General features: G+C 50.6%; 6 protein-coding genes across 6 annotated transcripts; 3 read left to right on the forward strand and 3 right to left on the reverse strand.

Moving 5' to 3' along the window:
* Positions 1–254: 254 nt before the first annotated feature.
* On the reverse strand, positions 255–3,513 carry atfA (bZIP transcription factor atfA). The gene is made up of 3 exons (XM_024811507.1): positions 2,823–3,513; positions 1,265–2,405; positions 255–1,200 (listed from the first exon to the last, which is right to left on the reverse strand). The coding sequence occupies exons 1-3, from the start codon at positions 2,920–2,922 to the stop codon at positions 906–908; spliced, it is 1,536 nt and encodes a 511-aa protein (XP_024674729.1). The 5' UTR covers positions 2,923–3,513; the 3' UTR covers positions 255–905.
* A 3,359-nt stretch (positions 3,514–6,872) lies between these two features.
* On the forward strand, positions 6,873–9,142 carry BDW47DRAFT_100712 (ArsA family ATPase). The gene is made up of 4 exons (XM_024811508.1): positions 6,873–7,153; positions 7,231–7,662; positions 7,733–8,322; positions 8,379–9,142. The coding sequence occupies exons 2-4, from the start codon at positions 7,276–7,278 to the stop codon at positions 8,419–8,421; spliced, it is 1,020 nt and encodes a 339-aa protein (XP_024674730.1). The 5' UTR covers positions 6,873–7,153; positions 7,231–7,275; the 3' UTR covers positions 8,422–9,142.
* Positions 9,143–10,990: 1,848 nt separating this feature from the next.
* Positions 10,991–12,125, forward strand: BDW47DRAFT_100714 (uncharacterized protein). The gene is made up of 2 exons (XM_024811509.1): positions 10,991–11,291; positions 11,400–12,125. Exon 2 carries the CDS (start codon positions 11,663–11,665, stop codon positions 11,945–11,947), a length of 285 nt encoding a protein of 94 aa, XP_024674731.1. The 5' UTR covers positions 10,991–11,291; positions 11,400–11,662; the 3' UTR covers positions 11,948–12,125.
* A 616-nt stretch (positions 12,126–12,741) lies between these two features.
* Positions 12,742–14,474, reverse strand: BDW47DRAFT_81709 (eukaryotic translation initiation factor 3 subunit E). The gene is made up of 3 exons (XM_024819920.1): positions 13,193–14,474; positions 12,944–13,138; positions 12,742–12,880 (listed from the first exon to the last, which is right to left on the reverse strand). Exons 1-3 carry the CDS (start codon positions 14,332–14,334, stop codon positions 12,862–12,864), a joined length of 1,356 nt encoding a protein of 451 aa, XP_024674732.1. The 5' UTR covers positions 14,335–14,474; the 3' UTR covers positions 12,742–12,861.
* Positions 14,475–14,624: 150 nt separating this feature from the next.
* On the forward strand, positions 14,625–16,264 carry BDW47DRAFT_100718 (mitochondrial 54S ribosomal protein mL49). The gene is made up of 3 exons (XM_024811510.1): positions 14,625–14,930; positions 15,086–15,462; positions 15,525–16,264. Exons 1-3 carry the CDS (start codon positions 14,768–14,770, stop codon positions 15,573–15,575), a joined length of 591 nt encoding a protein of 196 aa, XP_024674733.1. The 5' UTR covers positions 14,625–14,767; the 3' UTR covers positions 15,576–16,264.
* A 186-nt stretch (positions 16,265–16,450) lies between these two features.
* On the reverse strand, positions 16,451–20,523 carry BDW47DRAFT_100720 (putative ARID/BRIGHT domain protein (SWI1)). The gene is made up of 2 exons (XM_024811511.1): positions 20,375–20,523; positions 16,451–19,953 (listed from the first exon to the last, which is right to left on the reverse strand). The coding sequence occupies exon 2, from the start codon at positions 19,927–19,929 to the stop codon at positions 16,894–16,896; it is 3,036 nt and encodes a 1,011-aa protein (XP_024674734.1). The 5' UTR covers positions 19,930–19,953; positions 20,375–20,523; the 3' UTR covers positions 16,451–16,893.
* Positions 20,524–20,732: the final 209 nt, after the last annotated feature.

Consider the following 20,732-nt stretch of genomic DNA (forward strand, 5'->3'; position numbering starts at 1 on the left):
GCAAGAGAGTTTCGTGGACTGTCAATGGAGTCAAGTCTATCGCCAAAGAGCGCGTGGAGACAAACGGACCCGAATGTTTTTGTTTGTGTAGTTTGGGTTGTTTGAATGGTTATGTATGCCCGCCATGCCAAGCATTGTCAGATCGCATCGCCAGGGAACAGACTCCGCCCTTCTTCAGCATGTTCTGTGCCACTCTACGGCGCAAACTACTCCTTGGCGCGCGTTAACTACTCAGGATCATCTGGAGCTTAGAATCTTCATATAACCAAGCACATCGATAGCAATTGCTTGACTAGCAAGGTCGCACTAATAACAATAACAAGTCTCAAAACAATAGACCAGCAGGAATCCACCAGAAACGCCCCCAAACAAACACTTATTCCCGCAGGAAGAATTAAGATAGGCCAATACCCAGTATCACAAATATGAAACAAGCGAATTGAAAAACCCCAAAGCCAGGCTGCGAGGGAGTGGAGGACGCAAGCCAGGGCACACTATCATGGTGGTGGACTTGTCCAGGGCCCGACACGTGCTTCTCGCAGGCTAGTGGTTGGGTCACAAAGAAGGACAAAAAAGGGGAAATAGAAATAGTTCAAGAAGATAAAAAAAAAAGAGAAGAAAAAGACACGGGAGAAAAGAAAACAGCAGCCAACTTTTGCGCCGAATTTGCACTCCAGTGGTTCAACAAATCCCATGTCGCACAACCTAACTAAGCCCGTCCGTTTTGAATTCGTATACATCATAACACCTGCCCATGCCAGCCAGAAGCCCGAGGGAGAAGTCGGGGGCTCGAAGAAGATTGGAGGGAATGGACAATCTCTTCAATGAAGAATACCAAAGTGATTCCCCGGACTCCGGCGAGTATCAAAGATTGGAAGCAAAATAATCAGATCCGGGATAGCGGCTTACGCTCGCCGCATTCCTTGCGCGGGAATAGCGCCCGGTTGCATTCCCATGTTGTAAGGATGTGTCTCGTAGCCGGGCGGGATACCGTTCATCATCATTGAGCCAAGGCCCTGAGCCTGCGAGACCGGGCAATCCTTGTGGGCGAGCAACATGGTTTTGAGATTGACAATCTCCTCGCGCAATTGAGTGACAGTCGCCGTGAGAGCATCATTCTCGGACGTGAACAGTTCGACCTTCGCTTGCAGGTTGGCAAGCCACTGCTTCTTGCGCTGTCGACACTTGAGTGCCGCGACCCTAATCGTTGTTAGCACCTGGGATGATATAATTGCCCGCAGACGTCAGGTTTCAAGTCACTTACCGGTTCCTCTCAAGGAAGTTCTTTCGCTTTTCTTCGTCAGTCATCTTCTTGCCATCGCCCGGCATCCTCTTCTTGTCGTCTTCCATGTCCGAATAATCGAAATCCGAAGGCGGCTCCATGCTACCAGACCCACTGTTGAGTTTCGACTTCTTGTTGGCTCCCTTGGTAACAGGATCATCAGCCTTGCGCCTGTTATTGGCGGCGCCAGCCCCTTTCGCCGAAGCATTCTTCTTTCCCTTGCCCTTGGTAGTCGGCTTCGCCAGCTCTTCAGAGAGATTGCCGCTCATCTCGCGGCCCGCATGCGCCGAACCATTGGCATTCTGGACACCGGTGTCCGGCTCATTGACCTGGACACTTTGCGGCGGGACGGAGGTAGGATTGGATGTAGAAAATTGATTCGAAGTCGGTTGTCCGCCTTTCGCGAGCATAAACAACCCGTTGGCTGCATCCGCCGCATCATGGTGGCCGAACGGATCGCCTCCCGCCGCCGCGTTCGGTTTCACATCCATGTTGTTGGCGCCTTGACTACCTGGGTCGGGTTCGGAGGTCGGGTTCGAGGTCGGGCCGTTCGCGTTGTTCTTCTTTGCGGCGTTCAGGGCGGTCCGGTGGAACTCGATGGTCGATGGGGTCGCACCCCCGCTTTGCAACTGCTGGAGAAGCGCCTGCGAGTTTGGGCTGGGGGCCGGGAACATGGAACCGCCACCGCCTGGCGTTAACCCGGTGCGCAATGAGGATTCGTTCGGGGTGGGGAAGCCTCGACCGATGCTGTCGAAGTAGTCGTTGGTGCTCGTCGGACCGGCGAGCATAGCCGGGCTCAAAGGCCCAGAGCGGAGCGAATTGGACCAGTTGTACCCACCACCGGCAGAGTTATTACCGGGCAAGGCAGGAGACGTCAAAGAGGCTACGGGAGGAAGGATCGACTTTCCCGGTGTTTCCCCCGAGGCACCGCCGCCGTTACCGCCGCCGCCAAAGGATTGTTCGAAGGGATTCGGTTCCAGGGAAAAAGGGTTGTGCACTGAGTTGAAGTAGTCCGGTGTATCAGCAGCACTGCTGATAGCAGGACGCGGAGGTGGTCCTAGCGATGTTTGGGAATCACCGTCTGGTTTTTGATTTTTGTTTTCTGAAGCCGACGCTTGCGAGTCTGCCACGTTCAAAGATCCCGGTTAGCGACTCGTGATCCAACCAGAGAGAGGTTTGTTTGCACACGCAACACCGAGGTGTTAGGGTACTTGATGTTGTTGACGCGACGGAGATGACGAAGGGGGAGGGAAATCAATCAGTGACGACAGAAATGAGATCATCCCGACGGCAAAGCGGACAAAAGGTACTTAGGAAGACAGTGGCGCAGACCCCAACCACCAAACGAACAAAGTTTCAAAACAACGGCAGGAAAATGTTTTTTTTTTTACAAAAACCATGGAGATCGGCAGAATACCAAAGACAAAGTACAAAGTAAATAAAAGAAAAGGGAAAAAACAGAGAGGGATTGAGAAGGGAAGGGTTGATGTGGAGGGCTCCAACTATTCACGCGACAGAAAGGACTAACGAGCATACTAACCTTCAGCGTCCAAGTTCTTTTTTGAATCCATTGGGGATGATTTACGATTGTCGGAATGGAGATTAGCGGCCACAGTCGGAGCAACCGCCGCAGACATCATAAGAATAGCAATCGAAAGAAAAACAGAGAGGTCGGCAACGTGAGGACGGTTGGGAGGTGCGAGCGCAAAGACCGAAGGGAGGAAGAAAAAGAATAAGCAGGCGACCGAGGCGAGTTCAGCAGTGTCGCGCGATGATGAATAAGGGAGAGAGGGTTAAGAGATGAAGATGAGTCAAGACCAGTTGATTGCAGAGAGACAATCGACTGGACAGAAGGAGAGGTTGATATCTATCTCCAGATCTGATATAATGTCTGTTTTAGAGTTGGTGTCGATGCTTTTTTGGCGTAGTCACTCGGTATAGTAAGTAGGGTTCAGTACTCCAGAGTACCTGTTGAAGGGGAGAGTAGAAGAAAAGGTTGTGACGTAGTCGGGGGGGGTTGTTTAACAAGGGATTTTTTAGGGGAAAAAGGAAGAGGGGAGGCGGTCGAGGGTCGTGAGCTAAGCAGGTTCTTTTCTGGAGGAGTGATTGGAGGAGGCGACAGAGGTGGAGAAAACTAGGAAAAACTCGACTCCTGTCAAGAAAATGGAAGAGAAAAAGAACCATGCAACCCTGGGTGCAGTACAAATAGTCACTGGCTACCAGATTGTAACCTTGACAGAATTCTTTTTTTTTTTCTGATCTTTTTTTTTATGTCGTTTTCTTTGATGGACTTTGAACTAGGTTCTATTCTGATTTTATCCTGAATTTAATCTATACCTTCTATAATTCTCTTAATTCGGTTTGATCTTGGATTGATAGGATAGATCAGTCAGCAAACCTAGAGAAGACAAGCCGAATAAGGCCAGTGGTTGGCCTGTTTTTCCAGGTTGGTTTCCAACCTGGATACTTCTCAATCAATATGAATGACGCAAGTCAGACACTGAATACAACTTCCACCTCTACATCTTACTCCCTCGATTCAATCTATAGCAAATCACTATATCGACATATATTAGATCAATGTATTATTCTATACACCCCTCGGGTTCCCCAATAACAACATATACAGTTCCCATCCAGGGGGAAACTTTCATTCAATCCATTAAAGCCAAAATCGAAGTGTGGACAGAGATGAGATCACGGTGACGACGACAGGAATTTTCCGGGAAATCGGACCAGCCGGGTGGCCAGTGGCCACTCGAAGCGAACCACCCAACCACCAGATCCAGCCACTCATCGGTTTCATTCAGACCCACCTCTCTCTTTTCCTTTCTTTTTCTTTTGATTTCTTTCTTTTTTTTATTTCCCCAAAAGAAGGGTGTCAGGAAAAGAAAAAAAAAAAAAGCTTCCCAAGAAGGGGAAGGCCCCGTCTCGTGACACCCTCAATGCTTCTAGGCATGGTCTGGGTGGCACATGTAGATCGAACGGGATATCATTATTCTCCATCATTCAATCTCCTCGGATGTCTCCATTTGTCTCCTCGTCTCCGTCAAGCTCGTCAATTTCTCACAGCATGTGTGATTGAACGCGTTGACTTCTCCCCTCTAGACCATGAAATTCGCCCCGAGTTTCCACCAAGAGTGACCCGTGCTGATTTTCTGATTGGGTCTCCTCAGGCCAGGTGATGACGCAATGAGACCGGGTTCTGGGACGTTCGTCTCGTGGCCCCCCCCCCCCCCAATCACGTGAGGATCCTGCTGTTCGCTCGTTGGTGAGCCAGCCTGCATCGATGGTCGAATAGGCTTGCATTGCACTCGTTTAGCTGATTGCCACTCATAAGTCCGAACGGGGGATCCAGATGTACATGTACAATAATCTACATGTCCAAGTGTTGCACATGTCTGGTAGTGGTACTGTAGTACTATGGAGGTCGACTGTTTTCGTGTTTGCTCCTCCTGAGTTAGATTGCACTCCGCATCTTACTAAACTCAAAGGAGGGAAGTACATGAACTCGGAAGAATACCCGGCGAGGGAAGCGGAGCAATTGAAGCCCGTGGCCTTAGCTGCATAAGTACCTTAGGTACATGGTGAAACTCTTGCAGACGGCTTATCATTTACCGTCCAATATTTTGGACCCGATCACAATGGGGTGTAACAGGTGGATAACTCTGGATATCTATTCATGATATGCAGGTCAAGTCAGATAGTATCACTTGGTTCTCTATAAGCACAGCATATGGGTCACAAATGTCTTACAATCTATCCACATACTGGACGTTTAGAGTGACAGCGGCATGTCCACAATCCAGGCTTTCCTTCCTGTTCTGTTTTAGTGCTCACCCTTGTCTTTTTTGCCACTGCACTTAATCTGAGGAGCCCCGTAAGCGCCACATTCGGCAGTGAGATACATCCTGGCAGGTTGTCTTAGCCCTCAGTGATATCCCGGATGACTATAGTGTTGACTCTGGTAGAGGTATGCAGTACTTAACCAGGCTGTACGGAATAGATATGACTTATGTGCCCCAGTAGATATCCCACACCACGTCACGCTTCGACATTACCATTGACTCGAGCCTGTCTGTATCCTGAAAGCAATCATATCCAGATACCAGCTGCCCTAATGGTCTTCGGGGAGCATAGGAAATACCTACTGCAGCTCCTGCAGCAGGATGATAGCATTATTAGCTCTAAAAGATATGACGGATGGTTTTGCGCCCTCCTGCAGTATCAAAGCAATAGAGGTGGGTTTTGCCCAGACGAACGGATCCGTAACGATCGACAGACAACAAACGGCAAGATACAGAGTACAGCGGTACGCAACATGTTTTCGCCCCGCCAAGCACCCCCTTACACGTGATTCTACACGCTCATCAACCATTTGGGACACATTTCATATAGTATCATCAAAAGCATCAGCATCAGCATCACAATGGGCAGAGGAAAAGAACTCGACCCCTTCATGCGCGGTCAAATCGTCCAACTCCATAAAATCGGATGGGGATACAGAAGAATCCACCGACAACATCCAAACATCCCCATCTCAACGATAAAATCAACCATCCAGGTCAATCCCAAGCGCGAGAATGGACAGTCTCAAACACGCTCTGGCCGACCCCGCATCCTTAGTCAAGGGCAACGGGATAATATCCGGGATCTGTATCAGGCCAATCCGAATATTAAGAATGAGGATCTGCTGAAGGCGATTGATCATGCGATAGCTTTACGCTCTCTGCAATATCTCTTGCGGGAATTGGGTTTGAAAAGGCTGACTTGAACGGCTGGGATTATAGTTGGAATACGCCTTTATACGGCTTTGATGAGCACATGCATACGATACCTGCACACCAAATTACTAGATACCTTGTCAAATGGGGACCGATGCACGGTAGCGCGTCATCAAGCAAAACAACCTACAAGTCTGGACTCCGTAAGGTTGGGGACACCATTGGGCATTGGGAGCGTCTGCGGGACCCACCGTCTACTACGGAGTTACTTCAGTACACCATGACCAACGCTCGACAGTCTGACACGTGACTATCTTTCCTGTCAAACATACACCTAGTATGTGCAGCTTCCACTTTGTTTGCCAGCACAACTCGACATAATATCTTGTCTAAACCTGCGAAATAAGCTCTATACGGAGTGGACCCCTGCAGTCCTGCATAACACACCTGGTGATTTTTTACCGTGCTATCCGACTTGGCGTGTTTGCGAGCAGTTCATTGTTGAGATACCCAGTGTTAATTTTCGATGAACTCACCTGTCAGGACAATGGTATGGCTTATATAAATGGTCCAGAAATTTCATTATAGAATTCCTGTATATTAGGGTATCAAAGCATGTGTTGCCTGGGGTACTCGATATCGAAAAATGGGATACAATGGCAGATGTACCCTCTCCACGGGTATAGTGAAGATCATATACGCAAGAGGTCACAATTGGAGAAGGCAATGTTCTAGAAATATGGAAGAAAGAGAATATCTAGCAGCACGACCTAAACAAAGGATATGTACGCCTTATGCCATGATGGATCCTTGTCTTCCAAGAGTAAGTCAGGGGATACAGGTGGGCTGGAACTCCCGACGATGACGACGGTTAGTGTTGCAGCCTCAGGCATGAAGACAGCAGTGCCACTTTGGCACAATTAGGCACCGTTCAATGGTCACAAGTCCTTTCTCATCTACTTACTTCACTGTCTCTCATTTCTCTCATCTTATCATATCCTCATACTTCTTATTTGTCGCAGAGAACCAAGTATCACTCCGGACTAGATAGTGACTGTTGAACACGGTCCCTCCCACCTTCCGGAACCTTCGACTGCCCGCAATCAAAAACAGTTGGATCTACCGGGAATCGCTGCTAGTGCGTCAGGTCAACCTCTCAACCTCGCCCTGCAAGGTAGCTTGATCTTGAAAACTGACACTATCTTCTTTGTCGAATTCCTCCAGACAACTTCAGAGAACCGTTCCTATCAATCCGATTCGAGTTTCAAAATGTCGTCCGCCGTCGTCCACGATGACGATCTCATGGAGCCCACCCTCCAGTCGATCATCAACCAGAACACTCTGCGCTGGATCTTCGTGGGTGGTAAAGGAGGTGTAGGGAAAACCACCACCTCCTGCTCTCTCGCCATCCAGCTGGCCAAAGCTCGCAAATCCGTCCTCCTGATCTCGACCGATCCCGCACACAACCTGAGTGACGCCTTCGGGCAGAAGTTCGGAAAGGAGGCTCGCCTGGTGGATGGATACACGAACCTGAGCGCGATGGAGATCGACCCTAATGGCAGCATCCAGGATCTCCTGGCTAGCGGCGAAGCACAGCAGGACGATCCGATGAGCGGATTGGGCGTCGGGAACATGATGCAGGATCTGGCATTCAGCGTACGCGATCCCCCCTTCCCCGCGAGGGGTAAAACGGTTTAGGGTCGTGCAGCCCCACTGACGATAACAGATCCCCGGTGTCGACGAAGCCATGTCATTTGCCGAGGTCTTGAAGCAGGTCAAGTCGCTTTCGTATGAGGTCATCGTCTTCGACACCGCTCCGACCGGTCATACTCTGCGTTTCCTCCAGTTTCCTACCGTGCTCGAGAAGGCCCTCGCGAAGCTCTCGCAGCTGTCCTCGCAGTTTGGACCCATGCTGAACTCGATTCTCGGCGCCCGGGGTGGTCTGCCCGGTGGTCAGAACATGGACGAGCTCCTGCAGAAGATGGAGTCCCTGAGGGAGACTATCAGCGAAGTCAACTCCCAGTTCAAGGACGCCGATATGACCACCTTTGTGTGTGTCTGTATCGCTGAATTCTTGTCTCTGTATGAGACGGAGCGCATGATCCAGGAGTTGACGAGCTACGGCATTGATACGCACTCGATCGTGGTCAACCAACTCCTGTTCCCCAAGCAAGGCAGCGGATGTGACCAGTGCAACGCACGGAGAAAGATGCAGAAGAAGTATCTGGAGCAGATCGAGGAGCTCTACGAAGATTTCAACGTCGTCCGCATGCCCCTCCTGGTTGAGGAAGTGAGAGGAAAGGAGAAGCTTGAAAAGTCAGCCCCTAGAAAAGCCCGTCTGTCGTACGATCGATCGCTAACGACCTCTACAGATTCAGCGACATGCTTGTACATCCTTATTCGCCTCCCGAGTAAATGTGACTGGATGCGGCTCTGGAATAATTTTATGAGGTGAAATTCTGCATCTGCTGTCATTGGGATGAGTTATGAAAAGTAATAGACAATAATACACTATCGCCAGGCGGGCCATCACAGCGCAAGTTACGTCTCCATTGTCATGATATAGAATATCTGGATTTGTATTGTTCAACGCCGATCTCTCTATATTTGCTTTTTCTTTTCCTTTCTTTCTTTCCTTTTCTTTTCGAGGCGCGGTCGACAACCTTGCGGCACCGTTTGCATTGCAAATGCCTCGTTTTCGCCTCCTCGAGGCTTTCATTGTTATTTCGTATCTGACAGCCCTTGCATCAAAGGATGGCAGTGCCGATGCACTTGTGGGTCTCTACCCAATCCTTAGATAGGCCGCCCATAGAGGTGACAAGCCTACCGCTTCCACGTCACTTGGATATGTCGGGTGTATCATCATCTGCACTATCTTCTCTCCACCTAGCCTCACTTGTGTCGAGTGGCACGTTCACACGATGCGACTTCCTGCTTCATCGCTCACGCTATTCACGGGTCGCCTTGGAGATGTTTCTATCTACTATTTGGAGCAGGGGCTGCGTTGCTTGTTGTCTCCGTTTTCAGCAGAAGCTGTGAGTCATGTTTCTCTAGAGGACTAAATCCCTAACAATGACGATGAGGAATACTCCACCCATTTCTCAGACATACGCCTCATACAGCGTATGCGCAAGCCCACTACGTCTCAATCAAAGGCATGCCGCCGGTAAATAAGTGAATACAAGTAGATCAACATCAACCTCAAGAACCTCCAGTCAGAACATGGGGAAATATACGTTTCAGTCCGTTCCAAACAGACTCCTAGCCTCACTAACTCCACTACTCAAGCGACCATCTCCACAGGCTCGGCCAGAATCGTCTAGTCCCATTGTGCCTGAGTGAGTATCCGATCAGCTGAGTCGGTCATGCTCTAGACATTGCTTAGGCTCGTTATGATAATGTGAGGAGGTAGCCGCATTAGCCTCATCCTGGCACCTGGCACCGGAGGAAATGTTGAAGGAACTGGATCAAAATACAGATAGATGATTAGCCTTACGCGCACTACGAGATCGAAATCTCCACATGAGCAAACAATGTCTATGTCTATGTCTCCCATGACTGGCAAGGGGGCGCGTCTTGGCTGCCGGCCGTCCTGCAAGATGTTGAATAACTAGTTAGTTGCAGCAGACAACCTGATCCTAGTCTGACAGTAGGGAAAGACCAGATCCACTAAGTTGGGCTGAAAAAAAAGTAGACAGTGATGGACTCGGCACTATAAGAATTAGTCAAAAGCGACTAGGGCAAACCCATGTCACAGGGAAGCTGTCTGCCTGTCTCGGAGCCAACCATGGCAATGCTAGTATATCCAGCTGAGTGACTAGGATGGATTTCTTCTCAAGTCCGCGCTTAACATGCAGCATCTACGCCCAGGAAGGCATTTCCGCCCCAATTCGGACTCTTGCATACCGCAACTGGCGTTTTGTGGGGGTGTTTTGGAGATGCATGGTGAGGACTAGTCGAATTTGCACCAGATCGGCGGTTATATCGACAGGACTTCATTTGAAATCGGAAGACAATTGGGGGAATTGACAGAGAGAAACGAAATAACAAATTGTATATTAAACCAGAATGATAACACCAAGATATCCGGCTCACCGCGGGCTAAAGATGGGCGAAATCCAACGTGGCTTTTCTCTGCGATCTATGGTGGAGGGTTCCTTTTTTTTACATTCATGCTCCGATTCCATGCAGATGTCATTTACGGGGATCTAAGCTCGGGATGCAAGAGTCCTAGATTGTAAGAAGTCATTTTGTACGACGCAGAGTATGGTGAGAGATTCACATCGGAGTAACTACATATGTCATGGCGCCATAGCATCATTTTTCAACATTCAACCGGACAGACCCCATATCAAGGCAAGAAGTTCACCGCAGGATGAGCCAAGAAACCGAACACAATTGCAACGAAAACTCCAGGGCGCAGCAAGAGCCCAGACGATTGGCATAGTGTCTTGATTTGTGGGCGCGCGGGACCTAGTTAGCTCCTGTTCGAAGTCAAGCCTCACTTTCTTCTCGGGAAAGGGTTGGATGACAAGAGTGAGGCGACTTTCTTTCTGGGATCCGACATGGCAATAGAACCACACACTGTTGATTTGATCTTAATACCGCTAGGGACTTAAGTGCAGGATTCTTAGATGTCAACAGTTATGCTGATCACTGCCCTTTCTTTGAGTCACTCGCCCATTCCATCCATGTATGATGATAATACTATATACTACGCTTGGGTTAGCCAGATCTCTGAGCGATACTATCCACATAAAACGGGCGATCAATTACTCTCTGTCATCTGTCTATCCTCGGATACCCTTGCATGAGAAACGTCGAATACTTATACAATCATAGTTGAATATGCGCTTCTCTTCGCTGTAGATCCCTGCTCACCGCTACGCTACCTACCGTCATCATCATCGTCATCATCACCGCCACCACCACCACCAAATATAACAGCGACACTTCCATATCCCTCTCACCAAGAGAAGACCGTCTGGACGTCTACCTTCGCTGCCACACACATACACACACATAACAAACCATCCGTTGAGAAGATGTCCCAAGTCCAACAATACTGGCTCCCAGGATTTGGACTCTCCCGCCATATAGTCCTAGGGCATATCCAATATTTCCTCGGCCCAACGGCGTCAGTCAGGCCATACACGTACCAGGTAACAACCTCCACCACGAATGCCAATGCGCACGCAGTTTCGCAAACAAGATGGTCGCCCTAACGCTTGGATTTGGTCAAGGGGCGCGAAGGTTATTTGATTGTTGGTGTACCTTTGACGCGGGTGTGTTCTTACTCTTCTTGGCTTGCCCTACCTTCAATTGATACCCACTATTGGGATTGCTTTGGAGGTTATATATATTAGGATGACCAAAACTAACACCATGAACAGGAACAAATCGACGATCTAGCAGCCATGTCAAGAGAATACGAAAGACAGGAATCCGTCCGCATGGCAAATGACTCCGTCCTGGACGGATCCTCCTCCCCGAGAGGCGACTCCGAGCCATATATCAATGATATCGTGCCCGTGCGGAACTCGAGATCCCGGACGAGACACGAGTCGCGGAGGGGTCTTTAGCTGGGGGGTTGTAGCAGTATGAGCTGGAGTTGATGGGTGGGTTAGGAGGATGTATCCTTTTTTTTAATTCATTTATGGCTTTTCGAGCCGTTTGGTATGGCTTTGCTGTGATATCCCTGGTTATTATTATTGCCTTTGTTTTCTTATTATTGTTGTGGTTGTTGCGGTTTGTGTTTTCCTGGTTTCATACCCATTTTTATATCATTGTTGTTGGTTTTCTCCCTCCCTCCCTGTCTCTCTTTCCCCTTTCTCAAATCTACATTACCACATGCATCACGATTCATCAACCATGGAACGACCGTCAGTATCGGCCTGACTCGCTTCCAGTTCCGAGTCTTGCCTCGCGTGGTCTTCTTTGACTTGATAACTTGGATACACTCTAGAAGTCTTTGATGTTCCTTCTGTACTTAGACACATACATATATACTACCTCCTTATACAGATGTACAGACGGAGTCATACATGAGTCTATGGCTTTCAAGCTCGTGGACTGCAGATGGAAGGAAGGATGACTGGCTCTAACCGGGACTGAAGATCTAGGTAGGAATTTCGGGATAAATGCTTGCAAGACAGCTACATATAAAAAAAGACGAAACGAAGAACGAAACAAGACGAACAGATACGTGCCGGGATGGAATTGAACAAACCCATTATATGATAATACCGAACTACGAACAAACTAACCTTCTTAATAGGTAAAGAAGCAAATAGAAAAGCCCTCAGGACGAATTTCCACTCAACTCTATAGAATCAATCATTCGTAACAGCATAGATCAAATCCAACAACATAGACACACTTTTGAAGATCAGAGGAAGGCGAGTTGGTCGATTTCTGCTTAGCGGTATGTAATTTTTTTTTCTTTCTTTTTCTTTTCTTCAGGTGAGAGACAATTCCCTCTTTCAAGATAAGAAAAATCAAGGGAATATATCAAAACGTCAGATCGCACCACGAAACCGACCAGACCAGCGACATCGTAGCATTTCTCCCAAAGTGACAGGTCTAAGGGAAAACAGAAGGGGAAAAGGATGAGCATTACAAACGGGGGATGGAGAGGGGGAAGAGAAAAAGAAAAAGAAAAGGAACAGCAAAGAGAACACGAAATGTGGACCACCGGAACGCCAGCCTGATGCCACTCTGCTTTGGTCCCATCACGCGAGAAGCCTGCCTATCTTGCAGGTAAGAGGTAGGTAAGGAATAGTAACATGAACGGACAGAACCGGGAGAAGAATGGAAAAAGACGAGTCTTTTGTTTGAGAAGACTGTTCTTTCGGCTTATTTGGCGACGGCCGCGCTGTGAAACTCATGTCAGTGATGGTCTCTTCTCCTATTCCAAGATCGGGAAAAAAAAACTCACCTCAGAACTTGTGTCCGGAAGAAAGCACCCTTCGTCTTCTCAATGACCTGCTGGTACACCGACTGCGGGGGGTGGTTCATGATCACCGTGCCCTCCTGGTAGTCGATCTTGGCGTCCACCCGGGTGTCACGGATCAGGTTGACGATCCACTTCTCGCCTTCATCCTGGTTCAGACCAAGACGGGTAGACAGATCCCTGGAATGATAAGTCAGTTTGATAGCCTTTCGCAAGTAAAGAGTATTTACGTACTTGATGTCAATCCGTTGGTGGATCTTGCAGTAGCTCTCCGAGATCAGGTGACGGGCAGCCTCGACAAAGGCGTCCGCGGCAGAGACCAGGAAGAAATCGCTGCGCAGCACATCCTCGGCCTCACCCAGCTTCCGCTGCGCCTCCTCAAAGTCAAAGTCGACGTACAGGGCCTTGATGAAGTCGGTGACGGGGTCGGTGTATTCGTAGTTCTCCTGGCGAACGACACGGATCAGATCCTTCAGCTGCTTCTGGTACATGCTGCTGTTCTTGTGGACGCGGTTGCGGTTGGTGATGACGGCGGCCGCGAGGTATCGCAGGACCCAGGGGCAGCTGGTCTGGATGGTGTTGATGTAGGCGGGGGAGAAGAAGAGATCGGTCAGGACATCGCGGGCGGGGTCGTGGTTGAAGAAGGGGAAGAGAGACCAGTGGATCAGCCACGAGCGGTTCTGCAGCTGTCCCAGCGGGTTGTTGAATAGCCGGGTGTCAATCGAATCCTTGACCTTCTGCACCTCCTCCATGGCACCGTCCCAACTGGTGGTCAGGATCTCCGAGGCCAGCTTACCCCAGGTGGCGGACGCGACCTTGTCGTTGTCGGTGGACAGCACACGGAACTGATACAGCAGCTCCGCGGCGTTGCCGTAGCTACCGCAGCTGTACTGGAAGCGGCCGTAGTCGTAGAGGCTGTTGACCATCTCGTTGGTGACGCCGTGCTGTTCCTCGAGGTACTTCAAGTTCGCAGCCTTGTCGCTGCGCAGGTTGCCCACAACATCGTCATCCTGCAGCAGATCGGTAATCTTGGCGCTCTGCTCCTGGTAGTGCTCCAGCTTGTTGAGAACCTCCTCCCTCTTCTTGACAAACTCCTCGGGGATCGAGTCGGAGTTGTTGATCTCCTGCCACAGGTTGGCCACATAATCGGTCATGTTGGTGTGCTTGAGCAGTTCATATTTGGCCCGGACGATCTCCTTGTCATCCTCCTGTCCAGAGCTAAATTCGAGAAGGGGGAACACCAAGTGACGGTCGAGATAAGGGATCAATCGGGGCAGGAGGTCGTGTTGGTTGGCGATCTCTTCAGCGGTCTTGGGGGGGTGAGCGGCGGCACCGCTGAGCAAAGTCTCGGCGGACGGGGGGGCGTTGGCTGCCATGGTTGGGGGGATTGAACCGAGACAGCAGACGGAGAGAGGGAAAAAATAGGTGGGAGAGGGGAGGTGAGGGTGAGAGATCAAGAAGGCGACAGCGGTCTTGAGGTCTCGGATTCAAGGCTGGATGGGGCGGAAGGACAAGACAATGAGAATAATGTGCGGGCATCTTTTGCGCTGGCGAAAATGTGGGCGGCAGAGGGCTGCTGAGCGCGCTAGGCCCGGTTGGGACTAGCGGCAGGTCTCCGCGCCGATGCAGAGAAATCGTCAAAAGAACCAGAGATGGTCGGCTCTCCATCCCAGCTTCATCTTCCCAGTACCCCCCTCCCCTCTCCCCCTCATCTCTTGAGTCTACAGTTGGTCTCGGTGGCTCAACTGATTCCTCTGGGCTTCATTTCCGTGACCCTTTCGACCCTCTGGATTTTCACCCCCCATAGCCATGGCCTCCTTCTTCCCGGTTCGTCCGGTTTGCTCGGCCGTTCGCAAGCAGTCGACCACTCTGCCTCGATCTCTATCCTCCTCTACACAGCCTATTGCTCCCTCGTCGGGGTCCTGTAGTCATTTCTCGTCACTATGCTCCACCTCTAGATCGATGAATTCTCGTAAGTTGTGATCCGATACTGCCAATCACATCCATGTTGGTCGGGAACTTGGCCACCCGAGAAGAGGCGGGAAAAAAAAACCAGAAAAAAAACCACAATCAAAACTGGCTATGAAAAGAACCATCGTTAGAATCCTCTCTCTAACCTGCCAATAGCCTTCACTCGCCCCTCTCAATCCTCCATTCTTCCATCCTCCCCCGGGAACGGGCAAACGCGGACGTTCCTGGTTCAACTGCGCCGACAAGCGCAGACTTTCAAACAGAACGCCCCTTCGACAGACGCTGCTCGCCCACCAGTCAACCTGCAACTCACCAACCTCCCCTACTTCATCCGTCGCACCGCCTCCAACCAACTCCCTGTGTACCTGGTCACCAAGGCGGGCGGTACCAAGCAGCAGACCAAGATCCAGAAGACCGAGGGTGACATGGACGCGTTGAGGAGTGATTTGGCGCAGTACCTGGGACTCGAATCTGGCGGGGCCAAGAGTCCGGATATCACGATCAACCGCCTGAATGGCCATATCGTCGTCAAGGTATGTCCTCTTTCATCCCGTTCCCAGCACAACGGAGCGTTAACCAGTCGATCGTCTTATAGGGTTGGCGGAAACCTGAGATTCAGAAGTTCCTCCTCGAGCGCAACTTCTAAGTGACGAGCAATAAACTAATATCGGGATGAACGTCGATCACCCGTTTCCAATAATCCCATCTCGATTTCGCGTCGTTGAAAAAACACGACGAGATATTTCGAATGCCATGGCCATTCAAAGCATCACCAACCACAAAAGAAGAGACCGATATCACATATATGACTAAAAGTAGGAGGAGGAATCGCAAGAGAACAAAACAGACATATGAGAAGTCATGAGCAGGAAAACTTTCAAGGGTCGTCGTTAACGAATGCCCCAAGGTTCCTTTCCATTTCAATCTCCATTTCTTTATATTTTTCCTTTTCCAATTTCCTTTTCTAATTCAATTCCCAATTTCTTTTCTTTTTTTTCTTCGTTTTTTCTTATTTCCTTGTATTATCAGTGCAGGTGTTCTGTCGCATTTGTCATCCGTCCCTGTTTTCATCAAGCTAAGTCTGTTTGGTTTGGTTCTTGGGTGTCTTATCTTGTATTTATATTGCTTTGTTTCCTTTTTTATTGTGTTTTGTATCTACGTTGCGTTCCTGCTCATCATCGTCTCCCCGCTCAGCTAGCTCTGTGCATGCTGATGGATGAATTTACGGTTGCTAGTATGTCTATTGTGGTATCGATGGTAGATATGGGAGTAGATGTTGGCTTGAAGATCTATCTCTTTATCTTTTGTAGTTCCTTGGGTACGTGTAGTCAAGCTTTTCAAATAGTGCCTACTTATAAACGTCCATACTCCCAATATAGACTGTAGACTAAGTAACTGTAACACCAGCCTACTCGTACAGCCCCTCGTTAGTACCTTATATACCCTTAAAAGCCATTGATATAATCAACAATCGTCGATGTACAAGTAAAATGATGCAATTGCCATTTGACCAAATTCAGAATATGATGTTACCCATGTAGACATAATATCATGCACGATCTTTCGCCCCGAGGGTATTCAGCATTGTACAACGATAATAGTAGTAGTAGGTAGTAGTAGACAACTAATCAAGAATACACACATGTCACGCCCCACACAAAAGATCTTTCCACCGGCGCCAGACAAGGACACGAAATAGATAGCAACAAAAAAATGGACGGAATTGAAGGGAAGAGAGGGGTTTCCAAAAGGTTGGTAGGTAGTAGTAGTAGTAGTAGTAGTTTACGGAGAGTGAAATAAATCAAGACATGAGGTCAAAACAGTCCCGATACCTGGAAAGATAATGTTGATGCTAGGCTTGTTTGGGCCTTCGCTAGGAAAAAGACATGGAATGGAAAGGCAAAAAAAAAATAAAATGATAAAATAATGAAAAACCGTCAAGTCCCAATAGCATGTACACCACGTCACTCGGCGAGCCGTGCATAAGTAATCAGCTGCCGCACGACCCCAGGATCAACATTGCGCATGAGCAACGCTCCAAGTAAGCTTTCCTTTTTAGGGATGATCCCTGATGGGAACCGCAGAGCGGTGTCCGTCTCGGCATACTTGGACTTCTCGGCTAAGCGCCGAAGAATCCCTAATCCTCGGTTGATGATGGAGCTGTATGCGGAGGCTTCATCCGCCTGGGCCCGTACGGCGTGGGTCTGGCGTGCGTTGACATTGGGCGGGGGGACACGTTCCGTACTCAGGAGACAAGATAGTCTGAGGAGATGGATCGCAAACCCATCTAGTGATTCCAACCACGCTTTGGCCAAGGGGCCATCAGCGAAGCTGGAGAGGATATCTGCCGCCAGCAATCCCTGCATGAGGAATACCTTGCGCGCATCTGCGATGGCGAGCGGTTTCCGAGGCTGGTCGGGAACCGGGCAAATGGCGAGCCCAAAGGCACGAGTGAGAAGATCTTGTTGGACGCCGTTGCCATCGCCAGAGAAGATGGACCGAAAGAATGTTCGGTTCGGTTCATCCCGCGCGAGGAGCTTCGCGAAACTATCCACGGCGGCGGGTGTGTACTTGTGGATAGAGGCATTGTACGAGGTGAACATGACGCCGTCCGGTCCCAGACTCGGGCAGGGGAACGGCGCAAATGACAGCACAAAGTTCAGGAGGCTCTCGGCCTCCTCCCGGCTCGGCACCTGGATGGTGTGCGCTAGGTTGCTAAGATAGATGACAGTGTCCTTCATGAAATCCAAGGTATTCTGGTTGGTCCGCAGAAGCATGTTCCGCGTCCCCAGATAACGGATGATCGTGGAGAAAAACTCGATGACTGGGGGTGTGGACAGGACTCCGAAATTTGACTCGGCGAACGAGAAGTTGCGCAGGATAGTGGTTACACAGATAAGTCTGTCGACAGCTCGATCAAGCTCGTAATCGAGGCTCCCAAATTCAGGGGGGTCTGCCAAGGATGTCCATTCGACCTGGCACCCACGGCTGATCTCTTCGTAGGACGGAAGAAGCATCACATCCGAGACCTCTGCGGCATGCTCGGCAAGCAACTCCGCTTGATCCTCTGCACATTCAATCAGGCAGTCCACGAGATCTTCGCAGTTGTCCAACGATATTTGAATGGCCGGCTCGCAAGAGATGGTCGCCAACGTATCCAAGGCCACGCGCATCTCGGCATGGATGCCGGATTTCACGCTCATGATCAAAGCGTGGATGTCAATGACCCCGAGTTCCCCATAAGCGGGAACATTGGGCCTGAATCTCGTGATCTCTTCCCCCAGAGGATACATCTCATCAACGGCAATGGGTCCGTGGAGATTACTCCCATGTAGTACCATCGGCTTGAAAGGGTCCTCAATGGGGTGCTTGAGCGGTTGGTTGGAGGGCCCGTCGAGTTGGTCGAGGGCTTTCCCAGATACCGAACCAGGTCCTTTCCCGACTTGCGCCGGAGACTGCGGGATAAACTGGTTCGAAGGGTCATGGGGCGTTGCAGGAGGTTGCGACCCCCGGGAGACGCTGAGTCGATGCTGGTGCTGCTGTTGCTGTTGCTGAAGCAGCGGCGGCGGCGGCGGCGGCTTGCTGGGACCTTTCACGGGTGTCGGTGTGGAGAATCCATTGGCGGCCTGGTTCGGCACATGATGCGGTACCGGTGGATTCCCGGGTGAGGGCTGTCCCATCGGTGGTTGGGTTTCGAAGCCCGGACCGGGTTTGGCACTCGGTGACTGGAATTGCATGCCCGAGGGGTCACTGGGCTGCCGCGGTAAGGAGCCCTGCTGCATCTGGTCCGCAAATTGTTTCTGCTGGGAATTCAAAAAGGCTTGTTCGTAGACAGCGAGATTCCGCTGATAGTGTTCCCGGATCTCTTGCATCGCAGTGGGAAACTGCATGGGGGGGAAATGGAGTTGCTGGGAGATCACGGGCCACATGTTGGCGGCCGTGACCTTTTTGGAACCCCCCAGTTTCATCACGGCGGAATACAGGTGGATCAGATGGATGGGCCGACCGCACACAATCGGATTCATGTCCAGTGGTAAGCTCCGCGACATCATAAACTTCTGCAAGGACTTCATGAAAGCTTCCGGGTTCGGGGGCTTCGCCATGGTCTGCTGCATCTGCCGGATGGCTGCCATCTGCTGCGGGTTCGCCATGGCGTTCATCCCAGCCGCCACCGGACGCCCAGCCAGAGCCGGATTCATGTTCATAGGGCGTCCTTGGTTTTGCATCTGCAAAGCATGCATTCGCTGCTGCTGCTGTTGCTGCTGCTGCTGCTGTTGTTGTTGCTGATGTTGCTGCTGTTGGGCAGCCATTGCTTGCTGGTATCCCTGTGGCATGCCGGCAAAATGCGCCTGCATCGGTGCCTGCATCGGCGCCTGCACCGCAGCGGACGTCATGGCCGGGGTCGGGGTGAATTGGGGGCCCATACCCTGAGGAAAGGGCTGAGCCGGCATGAACGAACTGTTCTGCGGTGTGTTGACCCGGCTCGGATGATCGGACTGGGGAGACATGTGCGGTCCTCCTACCTGAGGCCCGGCGGGCGTGAAGGGGCTCGGAGACGCGGTACCCATTCGGGGTACCCCATGCTGGTCAAAGTCCTGCATGATCGGGGACTGGGTGACATTGGGTGGTGTCCCCTGGAGGTGTTGATAGGGATTGGGATGGGGAGTGAACTGAGGACCTCCATTGGCAGGGCCATGATACCCGGGGAAGGGGACCTGATGGGGCGTCTGCGACCGCGACATTCCACCAGGTGCCTGTCGAGGGGACATGGCGATGCCATCCTCGGGCCGTGGTCGTTTGGATGGAATTACCTGGTTCGGGTTGTGGAAGCCAGGGGAGGCATTTCGGGGCATGCCATTGAACATGCGCTGAAACTGGTTTGGATCAGGGGGCGTGGGAGAGGTATGGAGGAAGGCGGCGGAAGGGTCAATGGTCGCCTGGTGAAAAGCGCCATTATCATGGTTGGGGAGATTCGAGCCGTCGGCTACCCAGGCATTCATGTCGTGTGTTTTTTACCAACCCATCTGTAGACCCAGGAGAGCTGTCAGAAAGTGTCACACAAAAGGCAAGACAAGAGTTTATTCATCCAGATACGATCGACAAGGATTGGAAGCAGCTGGTAGCCATCATGACACAGCATGCGTAACCATCAACCGACCATTCTCGATCGCGACCAGGTGAAATCGATGGGTCTGGACGCGTCAGGTTTCGGGGTGGGAGGCGGGCGTGGTGAGGCCGGATGAATCGCGCTTCGGGTCTGCGACACGAAAAGCAAACCAACACACTCAGACCAAGCCACGCCGACCGGGACCACCTATGGGGGAGGGGGAGCTTTGGGGGAGTAAAGGATTGGCGGGTGGGTTAGGTGTGGGGGAGAAATGAAATTGGGGAATTATTGCATGTAAAATGATGACCGAGAGACCATATTGATGAAAGGGTACATACCGACAAGGTTGGATAACTAAGAAGGCCGACTCACAGGCGATGGAAGGCGGTCCCGAAATAGTAGCGGGTTGAGAAATGAGACCGCGAGAGATTGCCAGCGGCCGGGTCACGGGACCACAGGACGCCACGCAGGGAGAGAGAGAGAAAAAAAAAAAAAAAAAAAAGAGGAAGGGAGAGAGAGAGGGAGGGAGCCTAAGGCAAAAGTTGAAAGACCATCAGCAGGTGATAAGACGATAAGGAGACGTCGGTCGCTATTTCCAATACACCAGGCATCTCCAAGTAACCACGGCTGCAAAAATAGGAACAAATCATGGATAAACCATTCAAATGTCCTAGCTAAGCAGCAACAACATTGGAG

Source organism: Aspergillus candidus (assembly GCF_002847045.1).
Source record: "Aspergillus candidus strain CBS 102.13 unplaced genomic scaffold BDW47scaffold_7, whole genome shotgun sequence".
NCBI classification, from domain to species: Eukaryota; Fungi; Ascomycota; class Eurotiomycetes; order Eurotiales; family Aspergillaceae; genus Aspergillus; species Aspergillus candidus.